The 24691-nt window shown below is 50.1% G+C and overlaps 1 protein-coding gene across 1 annotated transcript in view; it reads left to right on the forward strand.

The window, feature by feature from the left end:
* RALY (RALY heterogeneous nuclear ribonucleoprotein) overlaps window positions 1-22997 on the forward strand; it is a 107700-nt gene extending 84703 nt beyond the window's left edge. Inside the window, exons 3-10 of the mRNA XM_009284000.2 lie at window positions 283-547; window positions 5653-5725; window positions 13695-13742; window positions 14005-14165; window positions 14840-14953; window positions 15472-15617; window positions 20836-20884; window positions 21125-22997. Coding sequence (XP_009282275.1) covers window positions 292-547; window positions 5653-5725; window positions 13695-13742; window positions 14005-14165; window positions 14840-14953; window positions 15472-15617; window positions 20836-20880 — 843 coding nt within the window. The 5' untranslated portion in view covers window positions 283-291 and the 3' untranslated portion in view covers window positions 20881-20884; window positions 21125-22997. The remainder of the gene's footprint in view (window positions 1-282; window positions 548-5652; window positions 5726-13694; window positions 13743-14004; window positions 14166-14839; window positions 14954-15471; window positions 15618-20835; window positions 20885-21124) is intronic.
* The last annotated feature ends 1694 nt before the right edge of the window (window positions 22998-24691 follow it).

Raw genomic sequence — 24691 nt, forward strand, 5'->3', positions numbered from 1 at the left:
AATTTATTTAAATTTTGTTTTGTCCCCCAAAAGCACCCAGCTTACACCCAGAGTGTCAGCCTGGTAAAGAGGTTTCCAGCAAAAGTTTTGCACTGCTACACCATTCCCCTCCCCAACACACAGGGGCTCTCTGGAGATGGGATCCCCCCAGCTGTCACTAGTTGAAGCTGGGGAGCTGGTTCCCTTGCTCCAGGCTTGCTGGGAGGTTTATCCCCTGACGCTTTTTGTAAGGCTCCAGCAATTCCCTTGCACATCTTCCTGACTCCCAGTTTGTTCTTTCAGGTGTTCAAGATGTCATTGAAGGTGCAGACAAGCAACATCACGAACAAGAATGACCCCAAGTCCATCAACTCCAGAGTCTTCATTGGCAATCTCAACACAGCCGTGGTCAAGAAGTCAGATGTGGAGACCATTTTCTCCAAGTACGGCCGAGTGGTGGGCTGCTCCGTTCACAAGGGCTATGCCTTCGTACAGTACTCCAACGAGAGGCACGCACGTGCTGCTGTCCTGGGCGAGAATGGGCGTGTGCTTGCTGGCCAGACGCTTGGTAAGTCTTTTCTTAAGCCATTTTAGGTGTGTGGGTGCAACACACGTTGGTTGCTCCCTAGGGGATGGTCAAGGGATAGCCTGTCCAAGGTCAAACTGGGACGTCAATCTGCAGGTTGGGGTCAGGTCCAATAATGGTGAGCGGGTCAGACACAACCCAGTGATGACCAAGCAGGTCCATAGTGACAACGCAGGTCTGGGGCCAGGCTGGGAAGTCAGCCAATGGGTCAGGATCAGCAGGGTCCGTGACTAGGCACAGGCATGGCTGTGACAGAGCTGGAGACCAGCACTCCTACAACACAGCTCAGGTAGGGGCTGAAGGCTCCCGGTTCCCATGTGGGTAGGGGTCAGAAGTGAGGCTGGTCATGGCCATTCAGGCATGTTAGTACCCTCAGGGCTTATACATTGTGCCCAAAAACTCATGTTACAGGCTGCGATGATAGAAGCGAAAACACAGTTCTGAATCATCCCATGTCGTTGCCCTTGATCTGGTGGGGAAGAACAAGGGTGGGAAAAGACATTGCCTGGTTCCCTTTGTGGACCAGGCCTTACCCTTTGCCTGTCAAGAGAGGTGATAGTCTAACTAACTCAGACCAGTTCAGAGTAACTTTAGCCATCTGATGTTAAATGAGAGAACTTCCCCCCAGCCACATGACAGTCTCTTGTCTGCACTGCTGTGTGATAAGAAATAACAAACAAAACCACCCCAGCTGCATCCTTATTTTGCAGATTGCTCTGAAGTGTCACATGCTGAGAAGCTCTTGTCACCAGCTCTAAGCTGAGAATTGAAACTGGAAACAGTATTTTTAATGAAATATTGTTATTTCCAAGCGTGCTGCAGGCAGTGGCCATTGGCACCCAGGAAAACGATTTGCAGCCCATTCCCACCCTGCTTCTGGCACAGCAGTCTGAAATAAAAAGTTGCATGTTAGATCTGATCTTTAAGACAGTGTGCTGTTTCCATCCATGGTTTATTCAAATACCAGAAACTTCTTTTCACTTCTCTTACAGTCCAGAGAGCAGAGCTGCAGACCGAGGCGAAGCACAGCATGCCAGGGATGCTTCCAGCCCAGGCATTGCCCACATGTGCAGAGTCCATAGATATGACAAAGAGGGCCTTGGGGAGCAAAGGAGCTTGTTGTGATGCCCCAGACAGATACAGGAGATGCAGATAAGAGACAGGCAACACTCGCCCACTTAGCTGAAGAGAAAGATGAAAGGTTTGCCATGATAGGAACATCTTACTTTACTCTCAGTGCTGGTCCCAGAGGTCTGGCTTGCCAACAAGACAAAAGGACTGTATTGTAACTGGGAATCCTAGATATGCACTGGATAAGGTGCAAATTCAGCTCCCTTTCATCTGCCTTCCCTTCATGGGCCAGTCTTAGCACAGAAGAGCTCAGCAGGCTTTCCTTTGCTGTTCATGGACCAGTATAAACACGGGGACGCTCCCCTTTCAGGAGAATCCAGCAGAAAAGAAGAGCTGAACAATGTGGTTAGAAAATGTCTTTGCACAAAACAAGGTAGAAAGTCCCCCCCTAAAAAAGAGGAGGTGATGGCCACATAGGAACGTGGAGAGTAAGGACAGGATGGGACAGGCAGGGGACATGTCCGACACGTTGCTGAAGAGACTGTCCCTGCTTCTGTTCATGGGCAGGGTTTTGGGGGTTCCTTTGAGGTGATGGTAAAACTTCCCTCCCCAGATGGGCAGCAGGAAGGTAGGCTGCTTTCTGCCCTGGCAGTTCCAGCCAGTAACTTCAGCAGGGTGCAACCATGCGATCCTGTGGAAGAGCTGCAAACCATGACTGCCAGGCAAACGGCTGCATTTGGTGTGGCAGGAGCTCATGGGGGATCACCGCCTGCACGGTGGGGCAGCATGGCTCTAGGCAGTGCCCGGTGTAGGGGCAAAGTACCCCCACCCTGCTCAGGGGCAGCAGCTTGTTGATAGTGCAAGGCCATCTGTCCCCAGCGCCAGCAGGTGGTCACTCAGCAGGACAGCATCTCTGTCCAAATCCAGAGCCACTCCTGCATGGCAAGCGCTTGCTGTAATGACTCGGTTGTAGCAGCCCTGCATGGCACAGTTTGAGTGAAACTGCCTTTCCTGCCTCAGCTGTTCAGATGGGAAAGAGAATTTGCACCAACAGTTAAGAAATGTTGTGGGAAAGCATCATAGTTTTGCATGTGCCATGAGTGCTGTGCCTGACTCGTCTGAGTGGGCATGTAGTCTAAGGATCTCGTATCTCCCCCAGCATCCGTCAAGGCTCTTGCAACTCCTTCTGATAGATCATAGAAAAGCTGGTCCTTGCAGAAACCCTTAAGTCAATGACTCCAGGTCTCGGTGGTACTTGTCCCTCCAGGAGCACAGCTGGCTGCGCTGCCATGGGACAGTTACACACACTGGTGGTGGCAGGAGGGTTCAGCCCTCCATCTGCTCCTGAGTGCCAATGATGATTTGCAGGTAACATTTTCCAGCACATACCAAAATGAATGAGCAAAGCAGCAGCATCTTTCTAGCTCGCATCTCCCAGCTAAGGTCAGCTCTCAAGCTTAGTGAGTAATGAGTAATAGCTTTTCTTCCATTTTTTCTTTTTAATTCTTCTTCCTTTGTCACCAGATATGCAAACAATCAAACTTGCATTTTAATTGATCAGCAAGATACTGAATGCATCACAAAATGGAGGTGTTTGAAACCATGGCTGTAGCCCATCATGTGCTGGGACATGGACTGCTCTGCCAGGCAGGTCCTGGCAACCTCTGTGCTTTCTCCAGAGGCTCCCAGACACCCCGGTCATTGCAGGAGGCAGTTACCATTCCACTGAGGGAAGCTCTGCACTGGAAGCTGGATCCACACCATAACCTGACCCTACTATGTTGGCTAGACAAAGCAAGACCTCCCCATTTAGTGTGGGCAAAGGTGCCTGGATATGAGCTGGAGGGATAGATACTGCCATGGGGTGAGCAGATGGATCCAGCGACGCAGAGGAGGGAGCCAGAATGGGAACGAGATGCAAAATCTGTCCAGGCTGATGTGCATGCTGAGCTCTTGTCTCTCCTTGTTCAGTATCAAGGGAATCCTGAGGGATCTGACTGCTTATCACCACTATAGGTTGAAAGTATAAATTTCCTGGTCTGTCTGCATGCCCTGATAAAGGCTCCACAGTGCTATTTCTAGCAGTGCATACCAGCAAATTGAGCTAATTGTTGTCATTATCCACCATTGGGCTTTCATTGCGTCTCCCTTGAAGGGTGTTAATCAGCATGGTGCTGTCATTAGCTCTTCATTTTTCAAGAAAAGTGACTGGCAGCTGGCAAGATGCACCCTGACAGCAAAAAGGGTTCACAACAAGGGAACTGGAGCTGAGCAGGGATGTGTTCTGGGACGCACCAAGGAAGCATTTATTCCTCTCTTCCTTTACAGCAAACAGCATTGCCAGAAGCATTGTGTTGCTCAACAGACTCAGAAAGGCAACTGCATGTGTAATGTTCACACTGGCAGCAGTTGTCCACCGACCTGTCCTATGGCCATGCACGTCCTTGCTAGCGTTCAGGCTCAACACTCTTCTGCATTCCCCTTAGCAGTTGACTGTGGGAGGATGGTGGGTGAAAGGCAGCAGAGAAAACACACGTTCTGATCTGAATGTGCCTCCAGAGGAACGTTCAATGTAGTGTCTGAGCGACACCCTAATACCACACTCGTTAGCAACCTTATAAATAGGCTAAGCTTCTCTTGCTAGACCCTAAAAGGCAGTCTGAGGACATTTGGGCAGTGGGAGCATGTCCGTGTCCCACGTGTGCAGCCTGTACTCCTGCTCAGGTTGTTTCAGCAGTGCTGCAGCTTCCTTGTGCTTCTGAAGATCATTTTCTTGGTTAATAATGAAGTCGGCACCCTGTTCACTTTGGATCACTTTGCAAGCTCTTTATTTTGATAGTGAGCAGACCGGCCTGTCCACATTTCTCCATAAAGTCCCTTCATGCAGCATGAAAAAAGCAACGATTAGTAAGCTTAAACCTGCTGAGTTTCATGGCATATCCTGCAAGTCTTGAAGAGGTGAGAACTTCAGTACCCCAGCTGGCAGTCACAGATCCACAAACCCTGCGCCCCAGATGGAGACCTTCAAATCCACCTGCACCTCAGAGGCTGTAACTGGGCTTAGCACGAGGATCTGCCCCAATGCTGTGGGGCAGCCCCTGTCCAGCCCAGTGCAAATGGTGCTTTTGGTCTATGTAAGGAAGGCCTGTCTTGCTTGGCTCAGATATGGCATGCCCAGAGGTCTGACACCTATTTAGACAGAAAGGGCCTGAAGAACAGAAAAAGCTTAGGGCTGACTGGTGAAGCCAGCAGGGAATTTGCTCACTCCTGGGCCAAGAAACGAAGAGGGGGTGAGGCCTCGTGCTCCCAACAGCTCATCTCTCTGCAGTTCTGGGGCCACACTCAGCGTTAGATTGACAGACTCTCGGCAGCCTCCATGAAATTGGCTGTATCACTTTATTCTCACGACAAAAGCACGTTTGGCACTGAGTCTGAGGAGAGAAATTTCCTCGGCGGATTAGAAGAGCTCATTCTCACCTCCCCTGGTAGAAGATGCTCCTCCGAGGTCAGCTGGGGTGGCTGCAGGCGTGTGCCTGCACCCCATGCAGCTTTTAATGCAGCCCAGTCCACAGTGATGCCTGGCTGGCTCATGCTTAGCATTCATTTTTGTTCTAGAAGGAGCAAGGGATAAATTGTTAGCAGTTAGCAGCGTGCAGCAGTTTTATATTTTGTCCATGCCTTATCATTACAGCACCGAGTTCTCCTGAGAAGCCTGTCCTGAATTTGGGGGGGGGGGTTAGACCATGTGCAGGGCATTGACTTCAAAAATAAATGGTTAGTAGCTTTGTAAAGGAAAAGGAAGAGGCTTGCCAAGTGCAAGAATGTATTTGCCTTCTTGTGGAGGTCTAGCAGGGCCCCAGACATGCTAAAAGCAGGTGGAGATGTGGTGGGAGGTGTGGAGGAGTTTGTTTCTGCTGATGGCAGGGCTGTGCACAGCCTCCCTTACTCCGTGGTCGGATACAGCTCCCAGTGAGCGTGGACGTGCCGTGTCATAGCTGCATGTCTGTTCATTGCAGATATCAACATGGCTGGAGAACCTAAACCCAACAGACCTAAAGGGCTGAAGAGAGCAGCCTCCGCATTGTACAGGTAGGTCTCCACCATGCCATCTCCTTGCGGTGAAGTCTCCAGGCTGGTATTTGCCTTCCGGCTGGGGCTGATTTTTGCACACCCCCTCGGCTGCTGGCCCGAGCTCCCTGGCCCCTACCCCAGGCAGTCCTGGGCCGCTGCTGCACGTTCAGATCTTCTCCTCCCATGGTCTTCTTGGCCTTTGCAGTGCCCCTTGGTGGTAGTCCGCAGGGAGGAGAGCCAGCAAGAGGCGTCAGCGGCAGACCCAAGGTTAGCCAACGCCCATGGCACTGTGGGACTCTGCCTGGGCATGGTCCAACCTGTGAATGGTGTTGGACCTGGAGGTAGTTGGAGAAAAGCGGGCAGTACCTGCTTTAACCACATCAGAGGTCTTGAAAGAGGTGTAACAAGAGGAGCGCGCCCCTCCAGCTGGGGAGTAGGAGTGGGGCACAGTGGCATATGTTGGGTGTTGGGGGAGAACAGGGAACAGGGATAATTTAGGGAACGACACTGGAGAAAGGGGCAAGAGAATAATGACAGGGAAAGGGAGAGAAGAAAGGAAGAAAGTGGGAAGGCCTTGAGGCAACAGATGGAGGTGACCAAGGAGGTGGCCGGGGGAATCCCCACGAGAGCCTGTGCTGCAGAGCAGTGACCAAGGGATCAAGGGAACAGGAGGGACAAGTGGGACATGAAGTAGGTTTGTGGGAGTTGTAGAGTGTTAGAGATGTCAGTGAGCCTTCAATGCCACTGTTGCCCCCTCTAGAGAGTTTATCAAGATTTTGACAAGAAGTGAAGATTTTCCTTTAAGCCCCAGAGTCTGGAGTCGTGGGAATATGGGAGAAGCTCATTAAGTTCTTGCTCCTGAGGTTGCAGAAGGGAAAACTTGAAAAGGTATTTGGAGAGTACCCTGCAGATTTCAAGAACCCAAAAGCAAATAACAAGATCCCAAAATGTGTTTTATTTATAAATTCTTATTGTTTTTACGCCAGTCTTATGGTATGGAGACTGGGGCACTGAGTCAGGATTTAGAAGGTGTGATGTTAGGAAGAAAAGACTAAAATCAGTATCAGGGTTATAGGTGGGTGTAATAAAAAAGGAACACCAGTGTGCTACGAAATGGCAAACCTCAGTGGTGGCAACGCTCTTCTGGCATAGGCAAACCCACCAGAGCTTCAGCAACCCTTCCACCACCACCCCCAAGGCGTCTGTTGAGACCTTCCCCAAGTTTCTCAGCTGAGCTCTTCCTTTGCAGCTTTCACCAGGCAAATTTGTCCTCCCACCTTGGGCCAGCTTGGTCCTTCACCAGAACTTGGCCCTCTGGATTCACAGGGGATGCCAGTTGAGGGGAACTGGACTCTCTGTGCATTACCCATGCTGATGTATGGAAATAGAGATGACACAAATCTTTCTATTTAGCTGCACGTATACTACTTACATGGTGCTGGTAGCCATAATGCAAATCAATTCATTCCATACATCTTGCAATAAAGAGCATTTCATTTACTCTTTGTCCGTGCCTTGACTGCTAATCCATTTCTGTTGAAATGACCAATAATTCAGACTTCCAGGCTGCCATGTAGATGAAGAGAGAGCAAACGAGAGATGTTTGTTTCCTCCCACAAATATGGATATGCTAAAATATGGGCCAGAGAACTACACTGCTCTGAGCTTCAGCAATATTTCATCCCAGATTGGTGACAGATTTAAACTTTGCCATCTGGACTAGCGGAACTTACGATATCTCACAGAAAGTAGGGAATCCAGGTTTGCAGTGAGCTGTGGTTATAGCTTCCCTAACCATCATAAATTTTTCTAAATGTTAGACCTCAAAACTCACAGCACTATAATTTATAGAAATGCTGTGTTAAACACATAAGATTATTTTTTCAAAGGTTGGGTTTTACTTTGCCTCACTCCAAGTCTGTATGAGAGGGGGGAAGGGAAGGGAAGGGAAGGGAAGGTAAGGGAAGGGAATACGATATCTCACAGAAAGTAGGGAATCCAGGTTTGCAGTGAGCTGTGGTTATAGCTTCCCTAACCATCATAAATTTTTCTAAATGTTAGACCTCAAAACTCACAGCACTATAATTTATAGAAATGCTGTGTTAAACACATAAGATTATTTTTTCAAAGGTTGGGTTTTACTTTGCCTCACTCCAAGTCTGTATGAGAGGGGGGAAGGGAAGGGAAGGGAAGGGAAGGGAAGGGAAGGGAAGGGAAGGGAAGGGAAGGGGAAAGAAAATATCATTTTGGACATAGAGGAAGCAACAATCTTGACAGTCTTACTTGATCCACCAGCCTGGGGGGGTTACCTGGGTGTTTAATAGAAATCCTTTGGGATGTAGCCTCCCATCTGCCTCCAATAGGTAAACATACACCCAGGTTCGTGCCATCATAAATTTTCTCAGGTGTCTCCACAAGAGCGACCTTCAGTTAATATAAAATCTGTCATCACTGCTCTCCCCCGATCTCTACAGACCTTCAGGGCCTCCCTCCCTCTGCCTCTGGCATTTGCCAGAGCATCCCTTTGCACATGGAAAGTCCCCTGGGTGCTCCTGCCTGGCACCCCGGCCACCGCTGCCGAATGCAGACTTGTATTTTGACCGTGTCCCCCAGGTATTCACATACTGTTTCTCAAAACCTTTTGCCTTCTGGCAATACTTCTTTTGCCTGCATAGTGAATGTCTGGACAGGATTTCCTAGGGCACTTTGGGCCACGTTCAGGTCAGTGCCAGTGATCCTGCTGTGCTGTGGGTTGGCTGCTTGTTGCTGTGGGCTGGGAAGGGAAGGTGGCTCTGCCTCAGGGCAGTGGGGTCTGCCAGTGCTGCACTTGACCTTTGGAGGCACAATTCTATGCCCTTCCCTGTAATGCTGGTGATAATGTTGCTCTGTAGCCAAAAGGACAGTGAGGACAACCTAAGCAAGAACTGCAAGAGCAGAGAGAGTGTCTGGCAGCTCAGCGGCCCAAGGAACTGTCTCTGAAATGGTGACAGACAAACCACCGCTGACTTATTTTCACAGTCTACAGATGCAGGTGGATGATGTCCTTCCAGCTCAGCTGGCATTCGCATCCCTTGTTATACCCATTACAATCCCAGCAGAAAGCTGGTGTCAACCCATCTCCAAACAGATCCACTCCTCCCACGTCTCGGCAGCGGTGCTGGGAGCAATGACACCCCGGCAAGCCCTGGTGGCAAATCCACACAGACAGGGCTGAGAAACAACCACAGGGCAAAGGAGGAGGTGAGCAATGGTACCCAAACCCAGCAGACCCAACACTGGCAGCAAGGATGTGCACGCTGTCCCAGCCTACAGCAGCCCCTCCGCAGCCCCGGTGTCTTGGAAATGCCGGGCTGCCTTCCCACTTTTCTGTCCTGGCTTCCCGCTACCTTGGCTATTTGCAGGAGGAAGGAATCTCACACCAGATACACAAGATCTTAAAAGCTCACTATTTGATCAATGCCAGATTTTCCAAGTAGCTTCCCAGTGAGTTTTATTTCTACTGCTGCAATAATTAAGGTTGTGCAACCATTAGTAGAAGGATATGAACTGAGCACGACGTGTCACTTGTGATTATCGGTGCGGGGCTGTCAGCCAGTAATTAAAAGCACAGCCGCTCAAATGTACATTTGCTATTCAGGTACACGCTCAGAAATGGCACCACAAATGTAATATAAAGGCAGCACATACAAACAATTGCCCTTCAATTATGAATATTTGGATTTTGAACCTTTGTGAGTCATTAATAAATGTTATTTAATTACTAAAGAAAAGCAAAGCAAAAGAAATGCATCAGGAGGTGGATGCATTGTGTTACTTGACACAGCCTTACAGCCTTCTGCTGCCTCTCACTCTGATTGTCCCTGCTTTATTTTCAAAGGGCGCAGTGTCACCAACTGATTGAAAAACGGCAAAAATTATTCCTGTACACAAAGGAAGCCCTGCCAGGTCACTGAAAAATGATCCATCAGTCTCAGGAAGCTTTATCCTACGTGCAGTGAAATTTTCAGGCACACAATGTCCAGATAAATCACCCCCGCTAAGGCACTCACTTTTTACTAGCTTTTTTCCTGCATTCATGTTGGAAGACCTGCCTTTTGCTCAGCGCCTGACTTCCAAGGATGCTGGTAAAAGCATCCAGCCACTGCCTCCCTGGCATCATCTGTAAAGCCATGACCTGACTGGCATGTTATAGCAGGGTCATACAGTCACAGACTTCCGAAAAATCCCTTATTTCAGCCTGCTGCCTTCATTGAGGGCTGTCTCATGGTTAGCAGTTGTTGAAAGCGGTACTGCCAGAGGCTGAGATCAGAGTATTTGCCATCCTGCACCACACTGAGTCTGAGGGTGGATTCATCTCACGCGAGTTCAGCCCTCTATGCTGTCAAGGCTTTTATGTGGTCTGGTTGTCTGGACTCCCTTTATGCTTGCTGGATAAAAAAACAGTTCTTCACCTGACCGTATTTTAGATGTCTGCCTTTGGATGTGAGGTACCATGACCTGGAACTGCCTCTTTCCCCCCTGGCTTGGATTTATCTCTTTACGTTCCCAGTATCTGAAGTCAAGTGAGATGAATCCCACTGTTTCGGGGAAGTCAGGACCAGCTCCCCAGGATGATTATGCCCCTAATTCCTTTTGAAATGGGTGGAAGTATCTCTAATCCCCTGAGGATTTGGGGCCAGGGCAGGAGTACCCTCCTCACCCCCTTGCTTTTCACCCACAAATATTAGTAGATGCTCTTGGACCCACTGCCCTGCAGATCAGGCATGTTGTAAGCCAACTCCACTGCATCTGTAAACAAGCTGCAAAACTGGGCCAGTAGTGATTTCCACCAGAATAACACAAGGCTGCCCATCTTTGCTCACACATTCCCTACTGCAAATAGCGTAATAACATTTACAGTGTTTATTAGCCACTTCATATACCAAACTGCTGTTTTAACTAGTCTTGAAAAAGGCTGAGGACTTCGCCTGGAGTTTTAGGCTTCTCCATCCTTCTCCAGTCCACACCAGGTTGGATCTACAGGTACTTGAGGCCGGGCTTTGTCCTGTTGGTGCTGTAGCAGAGACCAGGAGTGAGGCGGAGGTGCCCAAACGCTGCAGGGCAGGGTCGGTGATGGAGATGGAGGGTGCCCACCCTGTTCAGGGCTTCATTCCTTGTTCCTAGATGCATAGCTGAGCCCACGGTGTCCACAGCTCTACCAACGGAGCTCCTACCAGGGAGCAAAGGCTTGGAAGAAAAGCCAGCTCAGACCAGGAGTGTGAATAGGGCGAGAAGAAAGGAGTATGGGCGTTTCAAAATTTTGCCAAATGCCTCCAAGCTTTGTGTTGTTTATGAGCAAATGGTCTAAAGCTCCCTCATGGTCTCCAAGCCACAGCGAGCTTCCCAGCAAGAGCAACAGCCCATGGAGGGAGTTTTTGCCGTGAATAAAGACACTGCTTCATCCCATTTGGAGTCCTTGAGCCGCAGGGAGATGTCACTGTCTTCTCTTGCCTGTGGCTACAGAGAACATTGGCTCCAGGGCATTGCTGGATCTAGCCAGAAGCAGTTCACCAGAGCCTGTCAGGATTGACAAATAGTACAAAATTGCAGCAGTTTCGTTTAAGTTGCATCCAAGGAAAAAAAACACAAAAAATGAAGAGGGGGAGTCTGACAGTGTAGGAGCATCCTAGTTCAATTTTCCTTTCAAATTACTTTCTATTTTGATTGTATTCTGTGTTTATTGGATTCAAACAGAACTGGAGTCAAACATCCTTGGTGATCAAAATAGATTGGTGGGCTGAGGGGAGCTATTTTCTTGGAGATTTTCTGTATTTCCAGGTTTCATCCCAGGTTAGAATGAAAATCAAGCTACCAGTCAAAAATCTCCATGAAAATACATTTCCTCGTTCCATACTGCCCATCTCAGCCATATAAACAGGCTGGTTTTATTCCAGCAAGAGCTGACGTGGTAGGAATTACCTTTCCCTTTCAATTCAGAAAAGCACACAAGGGAATAAATACAGATCACACAGTGGTTGGGACAGAAAGCTGCCAGGATATTCCAGGATATTGCCAGAGAAATCTCCTCTGTGAGCCCAGCAGAAACGTTGTCTACAAGTCAGGTCAGAAGGGGAGGACGCCAAGGCTGAAAAGATGTTGAAATTCATCTATGCTGAGACTGTCAGCGAAATGGCTGTCATCATGCTGTTGAATTCGGAAGGCTAATGGCAATAACACCTCCATAGTCACATCTCCCCCTGCTCCGCCATTGCTGCTTGCTCAGCAGTGAAACCCTGCATCCTGGCCAGCCGTGGATGCCGTGGTCAGCAGCAGCTGCTCAGAGATAAGGTCCAGCTTTATAAAATACCTCCTCGCTTGAAGTCACTGTGGCAGTGCATGATGGTGGCAGCAAACCCCAAAAGAGGCAGTAGGTGCAAATGCTGTTTTGTTGTCCTTAACCCCTTGCACCAACTGTCTTTGGCCCCAAAGGAGCCCTTGTGTCTCCAACCATCCAGAGTGTGCTTCAGGTCCCCCCGAGGCATAGGCTGAGTCGCCGCGTGCTGCCACAGGCTTCTGGGGAGCCCAAGCAGCAACCAAGGAGCATGGGAAGAAAAAAAACATTTAAGAAACCAGCCACTTACTGAAACTAAAACATTGGGTGGGAAGCCAAGTGCCATCATAGGCAGGACAGGCGTCCTGGGTCAAGCCTGGAATTACTGGCCAGCCACACGTTCTTCTTGTCACTTCTTGACTAAGATGCAGGACACCAAATTTACTCTCAGCTACATACTTGAGCGCTCATCCTTCCCTCTCCCCATGCCCCAGTTTCTCCTGGCTCGGAGTCCTTCCTTCTCCCCATCACTTTCTCTTTCTTCCCATTAGATTTTCTTGGTTTTTATAAGCCACTTCAAACGGTTTCACGATGCAGGACAGACTCTTTGCTTTCAAGGGCTGCAATAACCATTCTCTTTGTTCAGAGCAAAGAGGAGGGAACGTCAGCATAACTTCTTATTTAACCAGCATTAATTCAGACAGCAGCACGCAAGGGAACCAGACACTGTGTTTAGCTGGGGGTAGCTGGTATGTTCCGCAGCATTGCTCTTCCCGCTGCTGAGAGTGTGCCGAGGCATCAGGCAGCACCAGAGCGGATCTTGTCTCTGAAGAGCGGTGACTGCTGTAACCACCTGGTTTGTGTTGCTTTGTGAAAAACCAGCTGCAGCAAGAGAGAAAGCATGTCGCTGGATCTCCAGGGAGTGAGAAATGCATTGCTCCAACTTTGGGTTAAAATGCAGTTCAAGCTTAAAAAAACAACGTGGGCAATGTCTCGCTGGGAGGAGAGAGGTTTAAATATCTTCGATAGCAAAGATGTTAAATTAATAACTATCCCCTTCTCCCTGACTTCTCCCCCAACAATTACATATGGTATGAAAAAAAATTGTACAAGGGTGGCGGCAGGGCAGTGCCCTCCTGACAGAGGCACGGTCCCGCTGTACAAAAGGCAGGACAGGGGGATATCAGCAATGCCATGAGAACAGTTCAGCTGACACTTAGCAGGCACAACCCATTAGCCGTACTTTCAACTTCTCTGCGCGGCTGGCTGGGGATGGAGGGCTGGTCCCCACTCCCCAGACTCAGCCGTCGCTTCAAATGCAGACATCCCCACAGGGTGTTTGCGGACATTTCTCCCCACCCCAGTTTGTAGGTCTTAATCCACCTACACATCTTCTTGCTCCACCTTGAGATAACCAGGTTAACACTCTGCTGCCAACATCACCCTGTCCAGTGCGGTCAGCCCCCCCAGATCTTTCTCCTGGGCTCAGCCCACCTCCCTGCAGACCCTTGCAGCCGGGAGGACAAGTGTGCCCGTCCTGCCAGGTGGAAGGACAGGGGCTCCCCTATGGAGGGGGAATAAATAAAGGACCTGGGAGGCTCAGCAGGCAATGAGGGAGTAATAATTATAAATTGCCAGCACTAATTAACCCGTGCCATCCTGACTCTGTCTCTGCAGCGGCTACGACTTCGACTATGACTATTACAGAGACGACTTCTACGACAGGTGAGCAGGGGAGGCATCAGCCAAAGGGGCTTTCTATGGGGCAAGATCTTCCCTGCAGCACAGCTCCTGCCGTGGGGAGTGAGGTGGGGTGCAGGGTGGTCCAGCCCAGCCCAGTGCAGTGGGGTCTGATGGCCAGGCTGTGCCCCGGCTCACCGCCAGCACTGCTTGGGCTCCAGTTGTGGCACCCAATCGCCGGCACAGCAGGGCTGGGGGTGCTGCAGGGCTGCTTCAGCCCCCCCCATCCTTTCCCCCCTCCCTCCAGGCTCTTCGAGTACCGGGGCCGAGTCTCTCCGGTGCCCAGGGTGGTTCCTGTGAAGCGGCCGCGGGTCACCATCCCCCTCGTCCGGCGCGTGAAGGCGACGCTCCCCGTCAAGCTCTTCGCCAGATCGGCTGCCATTGCCAACAGCTCAGCCAAGTTGAAGCGTGAGTATGTGCGTGGGTGCAGCAGGACGGTGTGGAGACTGGTGTGCATATGGGCCTCCCATCCCCAGGCATTCACCCACAGGGCCAGATGCTCCCAGGGAAAACCTTAAAAAAAACCAAAACATCTGGAAACAACAGACAAAGCAAGGGCCTTTCAGAAGCCTGCAGGCTGCGAATGCGGCAGGGGAAGGTGCATGTACAACCTCAGCATGCCAAAGCCTGGTGTCAGCCTCCACAACATGCCCGGACAACGGACACACAGGCTTTTTTGGGTGTATACGACCATCTGCAGCCCCCCAGCTTTCCCTGCCGGTGCCGTAACAGGCAGCAGGGCAGCGAGGGCTGGCAGTGGAGGAGGGCGTGTTGCTGCTCCATGCAAAGCCAGCCTCTCCTCGCCTGCCCACCAAGCCCCTGTTAGCTGTGCAGGATACCCTGCACACCACTCACCGCGGCTCCTTCCAGCATAGACAAGCTCAGATTCGCCGTGCAGTGAGGTGTGAGCATCACCGCACGTTGACCCCAGGGATGCGAGGAGTAAGTTTCTACCGTGGGGTTTCTAGTTGATTTTTTTAACCTGCTCAGCGAGGTGACTTGGGCCAGGCAGAGGGGTGAGGCAGGTGCCTCGGGCGCTCTGCGGGGCACTAAATGCCTTTTTTTCCTTCCTTCCTCCCAAGTGAAGTGCAGTGAGCTGCAAACAATCAAAACTGAGCTGACACAGATCAAATCCAACATTGATGCTCTCCTGGGCCGACTGGAGCAGATCGCTGAAGAACAGAAGATGTCTGCAGGTCAGTTGGGTGCGTGTGGATGCCTCGGGGCTGGTCCGAGAACAGGCAAAGAGTGCAGGGAAGTGCCCTGCAGAGCTGGCCGTGAAACCATCGCGGCTTAGAGCATCCTCCAGGCTCTGATGGTGAAGTGTCAACCCCCAGGTTCCAGGGTGGAATCACAGGCCAAAATTACATGCCAAAATGCCCCAAAGTACAGAATTGGGTTTTTAAATGATGAGATTTTTTTTCTTTTGTCATATAGTTTGTATTTTTTTAGTTTGCTTTCTTATTCTATTCTATTCTGTCTGCCTCCCACACTCACTCCGGTGATGCAGAACAATGACCCACTCTGCCCTTTCCCGGGTTGCTTTCAGGCAGCTTCCTCAAAAATCAGCAAAACTTCCCATTGCAGAGAAAAACCCTAGATCCATTATTCACCTACCAACTGAATTTGGGGGCCCACCAGATTAGTGTCATCAGGCTCTGGACGTTGCCTCCCCCAGCCCCTGATCCTGGTGGCTTGGCTCTTGCTCTCACAGAGGTACGGAAGAAGGCGGATGGCAGCAAAAGCGAAATCTCGCAGGAAGACACGGCATCAGAGGCAGAGGTCAACACGGAGGAGCCGCTGAACGGGGACGAGGGTGAGGAAGAGGGTCTCGCACGGGATGAGTGTGAAGATGAACTGGTAAGAGAGTTTGGGTGGTACATCCCTCCAGCCAAAGGAGTTCAGTAATGGACCACGGTTTTACTGGAACTTACTAAATCCCCAGGAGAATAGTTTTTCCTTCCTCAAAAGAAATCGTTGTATTTAAATCCCATGATTGTTCACAGCTTGTTCTTTCAAACTGTTCTGCTGCTTGCAAAAGCATTGACCTAGCAAATGCATGTGGAGATGCTGAAGAAACATGGTTGGCTCTTGAAATTCGGACCACATTTATCCTTGATTTCACAACTGTTAATTAATGGTCAAAACAAGTTGCTCCGCTCCCAAATAATTCTCAGATGGATTGAAACATATGACAAAGACAGGCCATGTTACATTAACTGCACTTTCCTAACAACGTGCATTTGCAGTGCCCTTTCATCTGGACGGACACCGAATGGCATAAGCCTAGTTATAAGGTCTGAGCAAGCCGCAGCCGCTGTGCTGTACATCCATAGTGAGGGCAGCACTCGAGCATGGCTGGCCTGATGTCATGCACACATCGGCCCCATTGGTGTTAGTCCTGCCCCGAATAAGGACACTCCCAGTGAACCCAGTGAGCAAATTTTTTGCCTAAAAAGCATCTGGATGGGAGCCCTGTTCTTGGGTACTCTGATGGCAAGGGTAATACAGGGCACTGTATTACCACTGGCAGCACTGTCATTTATCCCAAATTAAGACTCCTCTGAGAACAGGAACAGCTCCAGACCCAGGAAAAGGGCAACAGGGTGCTGGGGTGGAAGGACAGCCCTGCTTGCTGCCTCTTGCCCAGGACCACAGCCCTGGGAAGCTGGGCTAGCTGGCACAGCTCTCCCGCAGAGGCTTGGGGCATGTCAGGGCAGCCTCTGAGCCTGTACTGAGTGTCTCCTGCAACAGCTCCGCTCCTTCCCCACCCCGGCACTGGTGGCAGCAGAAGTGAGGATGAAGCTCAGCATCCCTTTCTTCTTCCTTACCCCTGGGGTGACCGCACCGCATTGCACATGTGTGGCACTCTTCGTATGGCTAAAAAGCTCCTCTAACTCAAAACACTTCCCAGCTTGCTTGTACCCTTCTACTCTGCCCCACCTTAGTCATGATGGATGAGGGATCTGAACAGAGTCTTTCAGCTGTTTCGGTTTCTGGGGCCTCATAGCTGAAGTCCATGACTCCTGCTAAATCTAAGAAGAGGTGATTAAGGGGAGACATCATAACAGATGCTATAAAGAAGAAAGGCAAAAGCTGGCCTCCATCTCTGTGTCAATTAGGATAAGGAAGGCCAGGTTTGAATTACATCAAGGGAAACAGATGGTAGAAATTAGGGGGAAACTTGCTGATGCTAATGATGATAAAGCAGCACACAGCCTGTCAACAAAAAAAAATGTGGACTTTTCTGCCATTAGTGTGATAAGAAAACAGAGTGGACAGACATCTGCTGGCAATGATTTAAGAAGGGCTGGTCTTCATTAAGAGTAGATGAACAAGATGACTGTTTCAGCTTTCTTCCACCTCTATTCTCTGTGGCTCTCTGGTCCTAAAGTGGCATTGAGATCAGAAATATTTTACTGCCAACATCAGACAGGCTCACATGTGCTCAGCATAGGGCAGGTTAATGTGTGTAGTTCGTCTGCAGGGATCTTAAACACTGCAAGGCGACTCACAAAAGCCATCCTTTATATTTTGCTCCTGACCTTACAACACTGAACAGTTTTGAATTCTTTCCAGTTCCTCGGGAGTGACGCCTTTATCCCACATCTCTTTGGCTTACACACATCAGTGTAGCCTTCACCACCTGCTGTCCATGGACATGGTGCCCACACCAGTCCCTAAAAACATTATCTACCCTTGGCTCTGAGGGGCAGTGGTGTCGCAGGAGAAGAGTCAGAGGTCACTCAGACAGATCTGATCTAGTAGTTAGTTTATTGAGTTCTAATCAGTAAATTTAGGTATGTAAAATATTTAATAAGTACAGTTGGACTGGTGGTCAATACTATTTACTACACTTAAAGTAAGCTTACGATACTTATCTTAAATGTTACATGCATGCAAAAAAACTACACTTAAAGTTAGTATGGGATACAAAGATTATCATGTAAGCTTACGATACTTATCTTAAATGTTACATGCATGCAAAAAAATTTCATTTACCAAACCCATCGATGCCTGGTGTCAGGTGCCGCTCAGCCAGCTGCTACGGAGGGAGAGCCCAACGGGCCCTGATGGCTGCAGATATTTATAGCGTAATATGTTTGATTCATAGTCACATTTGCTGCTGTGTTCATGCAGTTTCAGCCGCTTATCAGCCCTATCTCCAGCCAAACTGTTTTTTTTGGTTTTGGTGCTGGGTTCTCACTGATAGCCTCACACAATAGGATTAACTTTGTTTAGGCCTACTTGCTAAGCTTCTGCCTGGACCAAAGTCCAGTTAGTTCAAACAGGAGGAATGCATCCATCACAAGTGGGAAAGACATAGTTTATGCAAGGCAGGAACCAGACCTGCCAATACTTGGGCATTACCCAGCACAGAGACTTCCCTGCCATGAACCTCTTCCCAATGGTGACAAGTGGGGAAGATCCAATTGGACTTGGGTCTAGGTCCCACCTATACCCTGTAGACAACTGTAGGATGTCTCCTGGGGACCAGCAGGCCTGAGCATCCCTGTTTGTAGGGGAGTTCACTGAACCAGAGCTCATGTGAAAATACTACGGGTAAGCAGAGTGGTGCTTCACAGTGGTGTTAGCCCCAGCTGGGTGAGGGGGAGCATTTTAGACCCCAAGGGAGTCAGGCACACAATTCCCATTGAAAGTCAATGGAAGCTGGGCAAATACTTCCTTTTAGCCCCACTTCCAGCGCAAAGTTGGCTGCCCTGGTTTTGTGCACAAATCTCTGCTTGGCCTTGGTGAAGTTTCCAACATCACCTGAAGAAATCAAGTCCAAAAACATGCTGCAGCCAACAGGCAGAAGGACGAAGGGGTGGGTTGTTTTTTTTTTTCTTTTCCATGTGTTTTATCACTAGGTCCCTTGGTCTCCTGCCCCCCATTGAGCAGTGAGCTTACACTTTCCTTAGCCTTCCTTTTGCTGCTGGTGTACCTATAGATGCTCTTCTAACTCCATCACTGCACACTGGAGGGATGGCTCTGTATTCCTCCTGGGTGGCTCAGCTCTGCTTTCCATTTTCTAGGTTCTGCCTTTTCGTGTAGGAAAACACTCGGTTGGGAGCTTGCTGTTCATCCATGCTGGCCTCCTGCCACACCTGCCTGACTGCAATCAGAACGGGCCATTCTTGTGCTTCAAGGCGGGTGTCCTTGAAGGTTACGCAGATGCCCTGGCCTCCTTGGCCTCCGGAGCAGTCTCCCATGGGATTTTGCCAAGCAGATCCCTGAACAACCCAAAATCTGATCTCTTAAGTTCAAGGATTTGATTCTGCTCTTTATCTTGGTCACTTCTCTCAGGATTCTTAGCTTCACAGTGTCATGGTCACTGCAGCCAAGACTTCTCTCCATCTTCACATCTTTGACCAGTTCTTCCTTGGTCATCAATAACAGTCCAGAAGAATGTCTCCCCTAGTCAGTTGGTCAGTCAGCTGTGTCAAGAAATTGTTCTTGACGCTCTCCAGAAATCTCCTGGGTTGCTTGCCCCCAGCCCTGCTGCCCTCCCACCAGATATCAGGGTGGTTGAACTCCCCCAGGAGTACAAGGGCCTGTGATCAGGAGGCTTCTTCCAGCCATCCAGAGGAGACTTCGTATCAGGTGGTCTGTAGCAGATGCCTGCCATGATGTCACCCATGGTGTTCTAGCCCCTGATCCTCACCCACAAGCTCTCAGCTGACTCATCACTTGTTCCAAGGCAAATCTTTGTGCATCTGGGCTATTCCTTTGCCCAGAGCACATGCCACCTCACCTGGCTTTCCTGAAGAGCCTGTTCCCAGGGCGCTACCTGCTCTGTAATTGCAGAGAAGGAGCCTTTATTCTGTTGCCAGAAGTCGCAAGCCTCCAGACTTCCCTCTCTTGGGAGTCTCCATCCACAGCTCCTTTGAGCGTAGTCTCCAGCTGTCCCTTCTTCATGCATTGCAGTCCTGAGGCTTTTCCCCTGTAGGGTCTCTGCAAAGACCCTGTTGGTCTCCCTGATTGTAAAAATCTATTTATCTCACCCAGTGCCCTGTAAACCAGCCTGCTGCTAACAAGGTTGGGACTGGGCCCCCTTGCCTTTCCTTTCAGATTACCTAGCATCCCCTGCAGACATCTCCTGGATCCATTTCCACCTCTCAAATATTCACCACAAAATTTGGCCTATGCAGGAGGCAAAATACTACCGCTGAGCACCTAATTCTTTTAATGATACTGCATTGCAGAACGGCTCCAGGAGGGCAACTTTCACATGCCGTGCTTTCAAAACCACTGTTGCATGGGGAGTGGTTCAGCACGCCGGCACTGTTCGTGTGCCTTTGGAGTGATGATTATTATGAGTGTTATCATTCTGGATGATGAGTTCTGCTGCAAACTGGGACCAGCTTCTGTGTTCAACAGCAGAGTCATTACATTGTGCATGATTTGCCATTGTGGACTGACTGCACCTTTGCATCATTGGGCAGCTCCAGTAACACCAGTTCCCTGGTGCGGGCCATTCCTAGGTCCCAAATTAACTTCTCAGAGTGTTACAACAAGGTGTGAGCTGTGCAAGCACACGCAGTAAACTTTATGAAAGTGCTGAGCATGGACTCAACCTGGCCGTGCAGAAATTAAGCATCCAGTCTAAGCATGGCAACTCATGCCACAGGCTCAAGACGTTCCCTGGGACATGCCCACTGGAGGTGCTGACTCTGGTTGTAGCCCAGATCAGACACTTGACTTTACACAAGGGAAGGTGGGCTTAATTTTCTCCCAGTCCCTTTGAGGTTCAGCAGGAGCCAGACTTCAAAATCCATGAGGGAATCACATCCCAGGTCTGTTTGGCAGAGCCCTTCCAGAATAAGGAACCAGAGGAAATTTTTGGTTTTGCTTGGGACTGTGTCTGCCAGAAACCACAGCCACAGCCCCCAGTGTCCACATCAGATGTGTTTTGTAGCTCCTCCACCATGCTGAGCAACCTGACACTGCTGGCAGCATGCGAGCTCTCCCCCAGCATGGTACCAGCTGGTCACCGCATGTGAGGTGTCACGGTGTCCCAGGCAGGGCAGGAGGCACACGTGGTGATTTACTGTTTCTGGTTCCCTTTTCCCTCCAGGAAAACAGCCATTACACAGATGTGGAGGATGCCAGACTACAGTAACCAGGTACAGCTCACACACTGCCTTTTAGGGGCTGATTCTGAGCAAAAGCTTTCATTCCGTGCATGTTGGGGGTTGCTGCTTCAGAAGATGCTTTTTTCCACTGATCCTGTGTTTTCCTAGCACTGAGCCTGGCTGCTCAGCTGGATCACTGATCAGCCCCTCACTCCCTTTCCTAAATCACAAATCTTTGAGGTTCAAGGAAAATTATGTACCTTCCCCCCCGCCCCCCTTCTCTCCTTGCAGCCCGTTCAGAACAGCAGTGAGCAACAGTGTGAGGAAAGCACGAGGCTAAACCCTGTCCTGGCACGTTGAGCAAGATAAACTGAATCGAAGTGCTGCTGTCATCTCCACCTGGCATTCAAAAGGATAAACATGGCCCAACATCTTCCATCCATCTGTAAAGCAAAGACAAAGAAAACTCATCATCCCAGTGAATCCCCACTACCCCGTGCAATGGATTCGGAGCTCGGCAGCCAGCAGAGGCAGGAACCAAAACCTGCACAATCTATAACCATCACTGACTGGATAACAGGAGAGCAGTTGTGTCACCAAATGAGTCAGAGATGTTATAGAGCTTTTTGTAGGAGAGGAGGGAGAACTAAGCCTAACCCAATAAAGACATTTTTTCCTGTGCTAGGTGAGAGCCAGAGCATTTGCTAACTGGAGGAAAGTACTGTCTCAGTTTGGACAATTTGTGTTCTCACGCTAAAGGTCGTGTTGAGGAAGAGGGTGTGGGGTGAGCTGTCCTCCCAGAATGGTCACCTCCTGTCGTGTCTCTTTTGCCCCATGAGCTGCCGCAGGTACACGGTCACTTCCAGGTGGAAAGGAGTCGGTGCTGGTGCATGTACTGTGCTCTTTGCAGCTGCTTGAAGAGACGGGAAGGGGAAAGGAAGCTGCCTGCAGGAAAGCAAGTGATCCCAAGCAGGAGAAACAAAGCATACGTCATCTTCAATGGTTTGGTCTCCTCGTTCTCCACTGGGAAACCACTATGTAAAGGCTGAGCAAGTCCCTGCAGAGTGAGGGAGTGCAAGCATGTGTGGATGAGACCCTTTTCTTGGACCAGCTGCTCCCTGGAAGGGATGTAATCCACCCACTTCTCCAGCCCAGTGCCAGAGACATCAGCCCCTTCCCCAGGGTGCTCACATCTCCTCTTGCCCCAGCCTCCCTGGGTCTTCACACCGACCTGGCACGCCAGGAGAGTGGCGGGACAGCTCCTGCTCCTGACTGCGAAGACTGTGCTCCATCACCAGTCTGACAGGTCTGCGCAGCGTGACAAGTTGCCCAAGCGTAATGAGACTGGTAATGGTAAATACCCTGAGCACGATGCATGTGAGCGTGCAAGCACCTCCCCTACCTACCCAAATTCAAGCTGCTTTTGACCCATGCCACATCCTGCGAGCAGAGGGCTGCAGCAGCCAGCATGCGGCTTGTCGTGGGAATCCCCTTACACCACAACACCCAAGAGGTCTCTCAGCCTTTCTCTTCTTGTTCGTTCCTCCTTCGTGGGCTTACCCAGTTTTTCTGAGTTCAGGGGTAGATAGGACTGAAACTCACGCAGCACTTTATTCAGATCAGATGTGTCCTGCCCGTCTCCCCTGTTCCCCTCCAAAACACACACACACACAGATCAGTGCTTTGAATTCGGAATGGTGTCCACAGCTTCTCCTTGGTCAAACCCTCCCACAAAACGTGGCCCCCCAGGTCGTATAGAGTGCTCTGAAAGAGGACTCTTGCTTTCTGCTGCAGTGCTCAAAGCCAGACCTCATCTACGGCATCTCTCTTTGAAGGGTGAAGGGGACAACAGGTCCCGGGGGCCACACTTCCCTCCCCTGAGGGCCATTCTGGAGCAGACATGGCTCTTGAAGCACAATGGTTTTTTTGCATTTCTTAGTTTCAAATAATTCATGAGGGATTAAAGGGATAACCGTGCTTTCCCCTACCTTTTTCCGGTTCCTGTACAATTTATCCGTTGTGTTGTACTGAGCCGTTGTAGAGCTGTTTTCTAGGCTTTGAGAGGTGAGCTGCAGTTTTTGCTATGAACTGACTGTGATGCTGATGTTTGGGAGAAAGGTGACCTTGTACATACAATCCTGTATAATAAAAGAAAGAAATCTAATTTGCTTTCGCTCTCTTCTCTCTTTGTCATACATACACACACACACTTTTTTCCTCTATTTCAGACAAGTGAGTCTTCTTTCCCTTTCTAAGCTTCAGCTCTGCCCACAGGATTTGCTTTCCCTTACACAAGGTATATCCCACTGGGCTGAGCAAAACATCTGGGTTCACAGGGGCTCTGGGACTTTTCCTCTGGAGGCCTGGAAACTCATTTGATGCAGGAGAGCAGGGGACAAATCCAGGCCTTTAATCTCTGGACTTGGCACTGATCCAGCTCATAACAGACTGGAAAAATGAGGCTGCTGTTCCAGTTTGCACAAGCCAATGGTGCTAACAAATGCTCCTTAAGCACAGTGTCTTCTGGCCGTCTCCCCAGTCCCTTCCTTAGCAGAGCAAAGCTCACACCATGCTGCCAGCTGTGCACGTGTTCACTGGAGTAATCATCCAAACCCTGGCATGTTTGGCACCTGACCCGTGTATGGAGGGCACCAGTGACCACGTGGGGAGAAGCCAGCTGCTACCACACTTTCAATGCTTTTTTTAAGCTTCCAGTCCTAGAAAGTTGTCGGCTCAGGCCAGGCTCAGCAGTCACCCAGCACCAGAGGGCAAAGCTGCCTATTGCAGCTGTTCAAGTTCATGGTGAGTCTGGGGATGCTTGAACATCCATCCATCCATCCTGCCATCAGTCACCAGTTCACTTCAAGATGAGGAAAGCAGCATGGTCAGACTAATGGCTGGACATCTTTGTGGCTGAGAAGAAGGAGGAAAGACAGAGGGGAAAAAAGAAAAAAGGTAAGTTAAAATGTTTGGCTATCAAGAAGATCAAAATCAGCCCAACCTTAGGTCCATTGAGCCGTGTACCTGGGCTCTGAGAGGGACCACGGCTCAGTGCCTCAGAGGAGGGCAGAGCACTTCCCTGCTCCATCCCCACCCCGAGCCCCTGTCTCGTGAGCCAAATGCTGAGCCTGGCACTGGGCTGGGGCTGAGTAATTGCAGCGTGGTGCAGCTCCTCAGCTTTAGGCCATTAGAGCATGGTCTAGGTCTCCCAGCAAACAACTGTTTTGATTTTGTTAATTATTTTGGGGGGAGAGTGAGGGACTTTGGGAGCTCTTATGCAGGCCCCTGTATGGTAATTAACTTTGCTATTGGCTGCAGATAGGGCCTCAACAAAATGACTTCTGGGTTTTTCGTGCTCATTGAGTTCTGTGTGTGACCAGAAAATCTTCGCATGAAGAGGCGAGGGCACAGCAGTGGGGTGGGAAAGGGAACGCACACCACCCCTTTCACCCCTTAAGGCCATAAAGCAGCTGCAAAGCTTCCCGCTGACTGCACTGGGTCCATCAAGAGAGGAGCAGAGGGAGAGGAGGTGTCACCGCCTCCCTCTGAGCACTGCTTTCCCAGGGATGGAGAGGGAGGGCAGGGGAAAAGGCAGATGCCCACTGCAGGGGCACGAGGCACAGGGGCAGAGCTTTGGAGGAAGAAGGCAGGTGAAAGCACATGGGCTGTAGATGTTTAAGGACTCCAGAGCGTTCATAGTGAACAAGCACACAGAGTGCAGACAAAGCCGTCGGTGCTGTTTAAGTGTGCACCTGATCGCAGTCAGCTCCTGTTCCCCTACTCCCCCATCCCATCTTGCCAAGTGTGAACACACATGAGATATAGTGTGGGGTGCTGCATGCTCAGAGCACAATGCAG

This window comes from Aptenodytes forsteri, unplaced genomic scaffold (assembly GCF_000699145.1).
Source record: "Aptenodytes forsteri isolate BGI_AS27 unplaced genomic scaffold, ASM69914v1 Scaffold295, whole genome shotgun sequence".
NCBI classification, from domain to species: Eukaryota; Metazoa; Chordata; class Aves; order Sphenisciformes; family Spheniscidae; genus Aptenodytes; species Aptenodytes forsteri.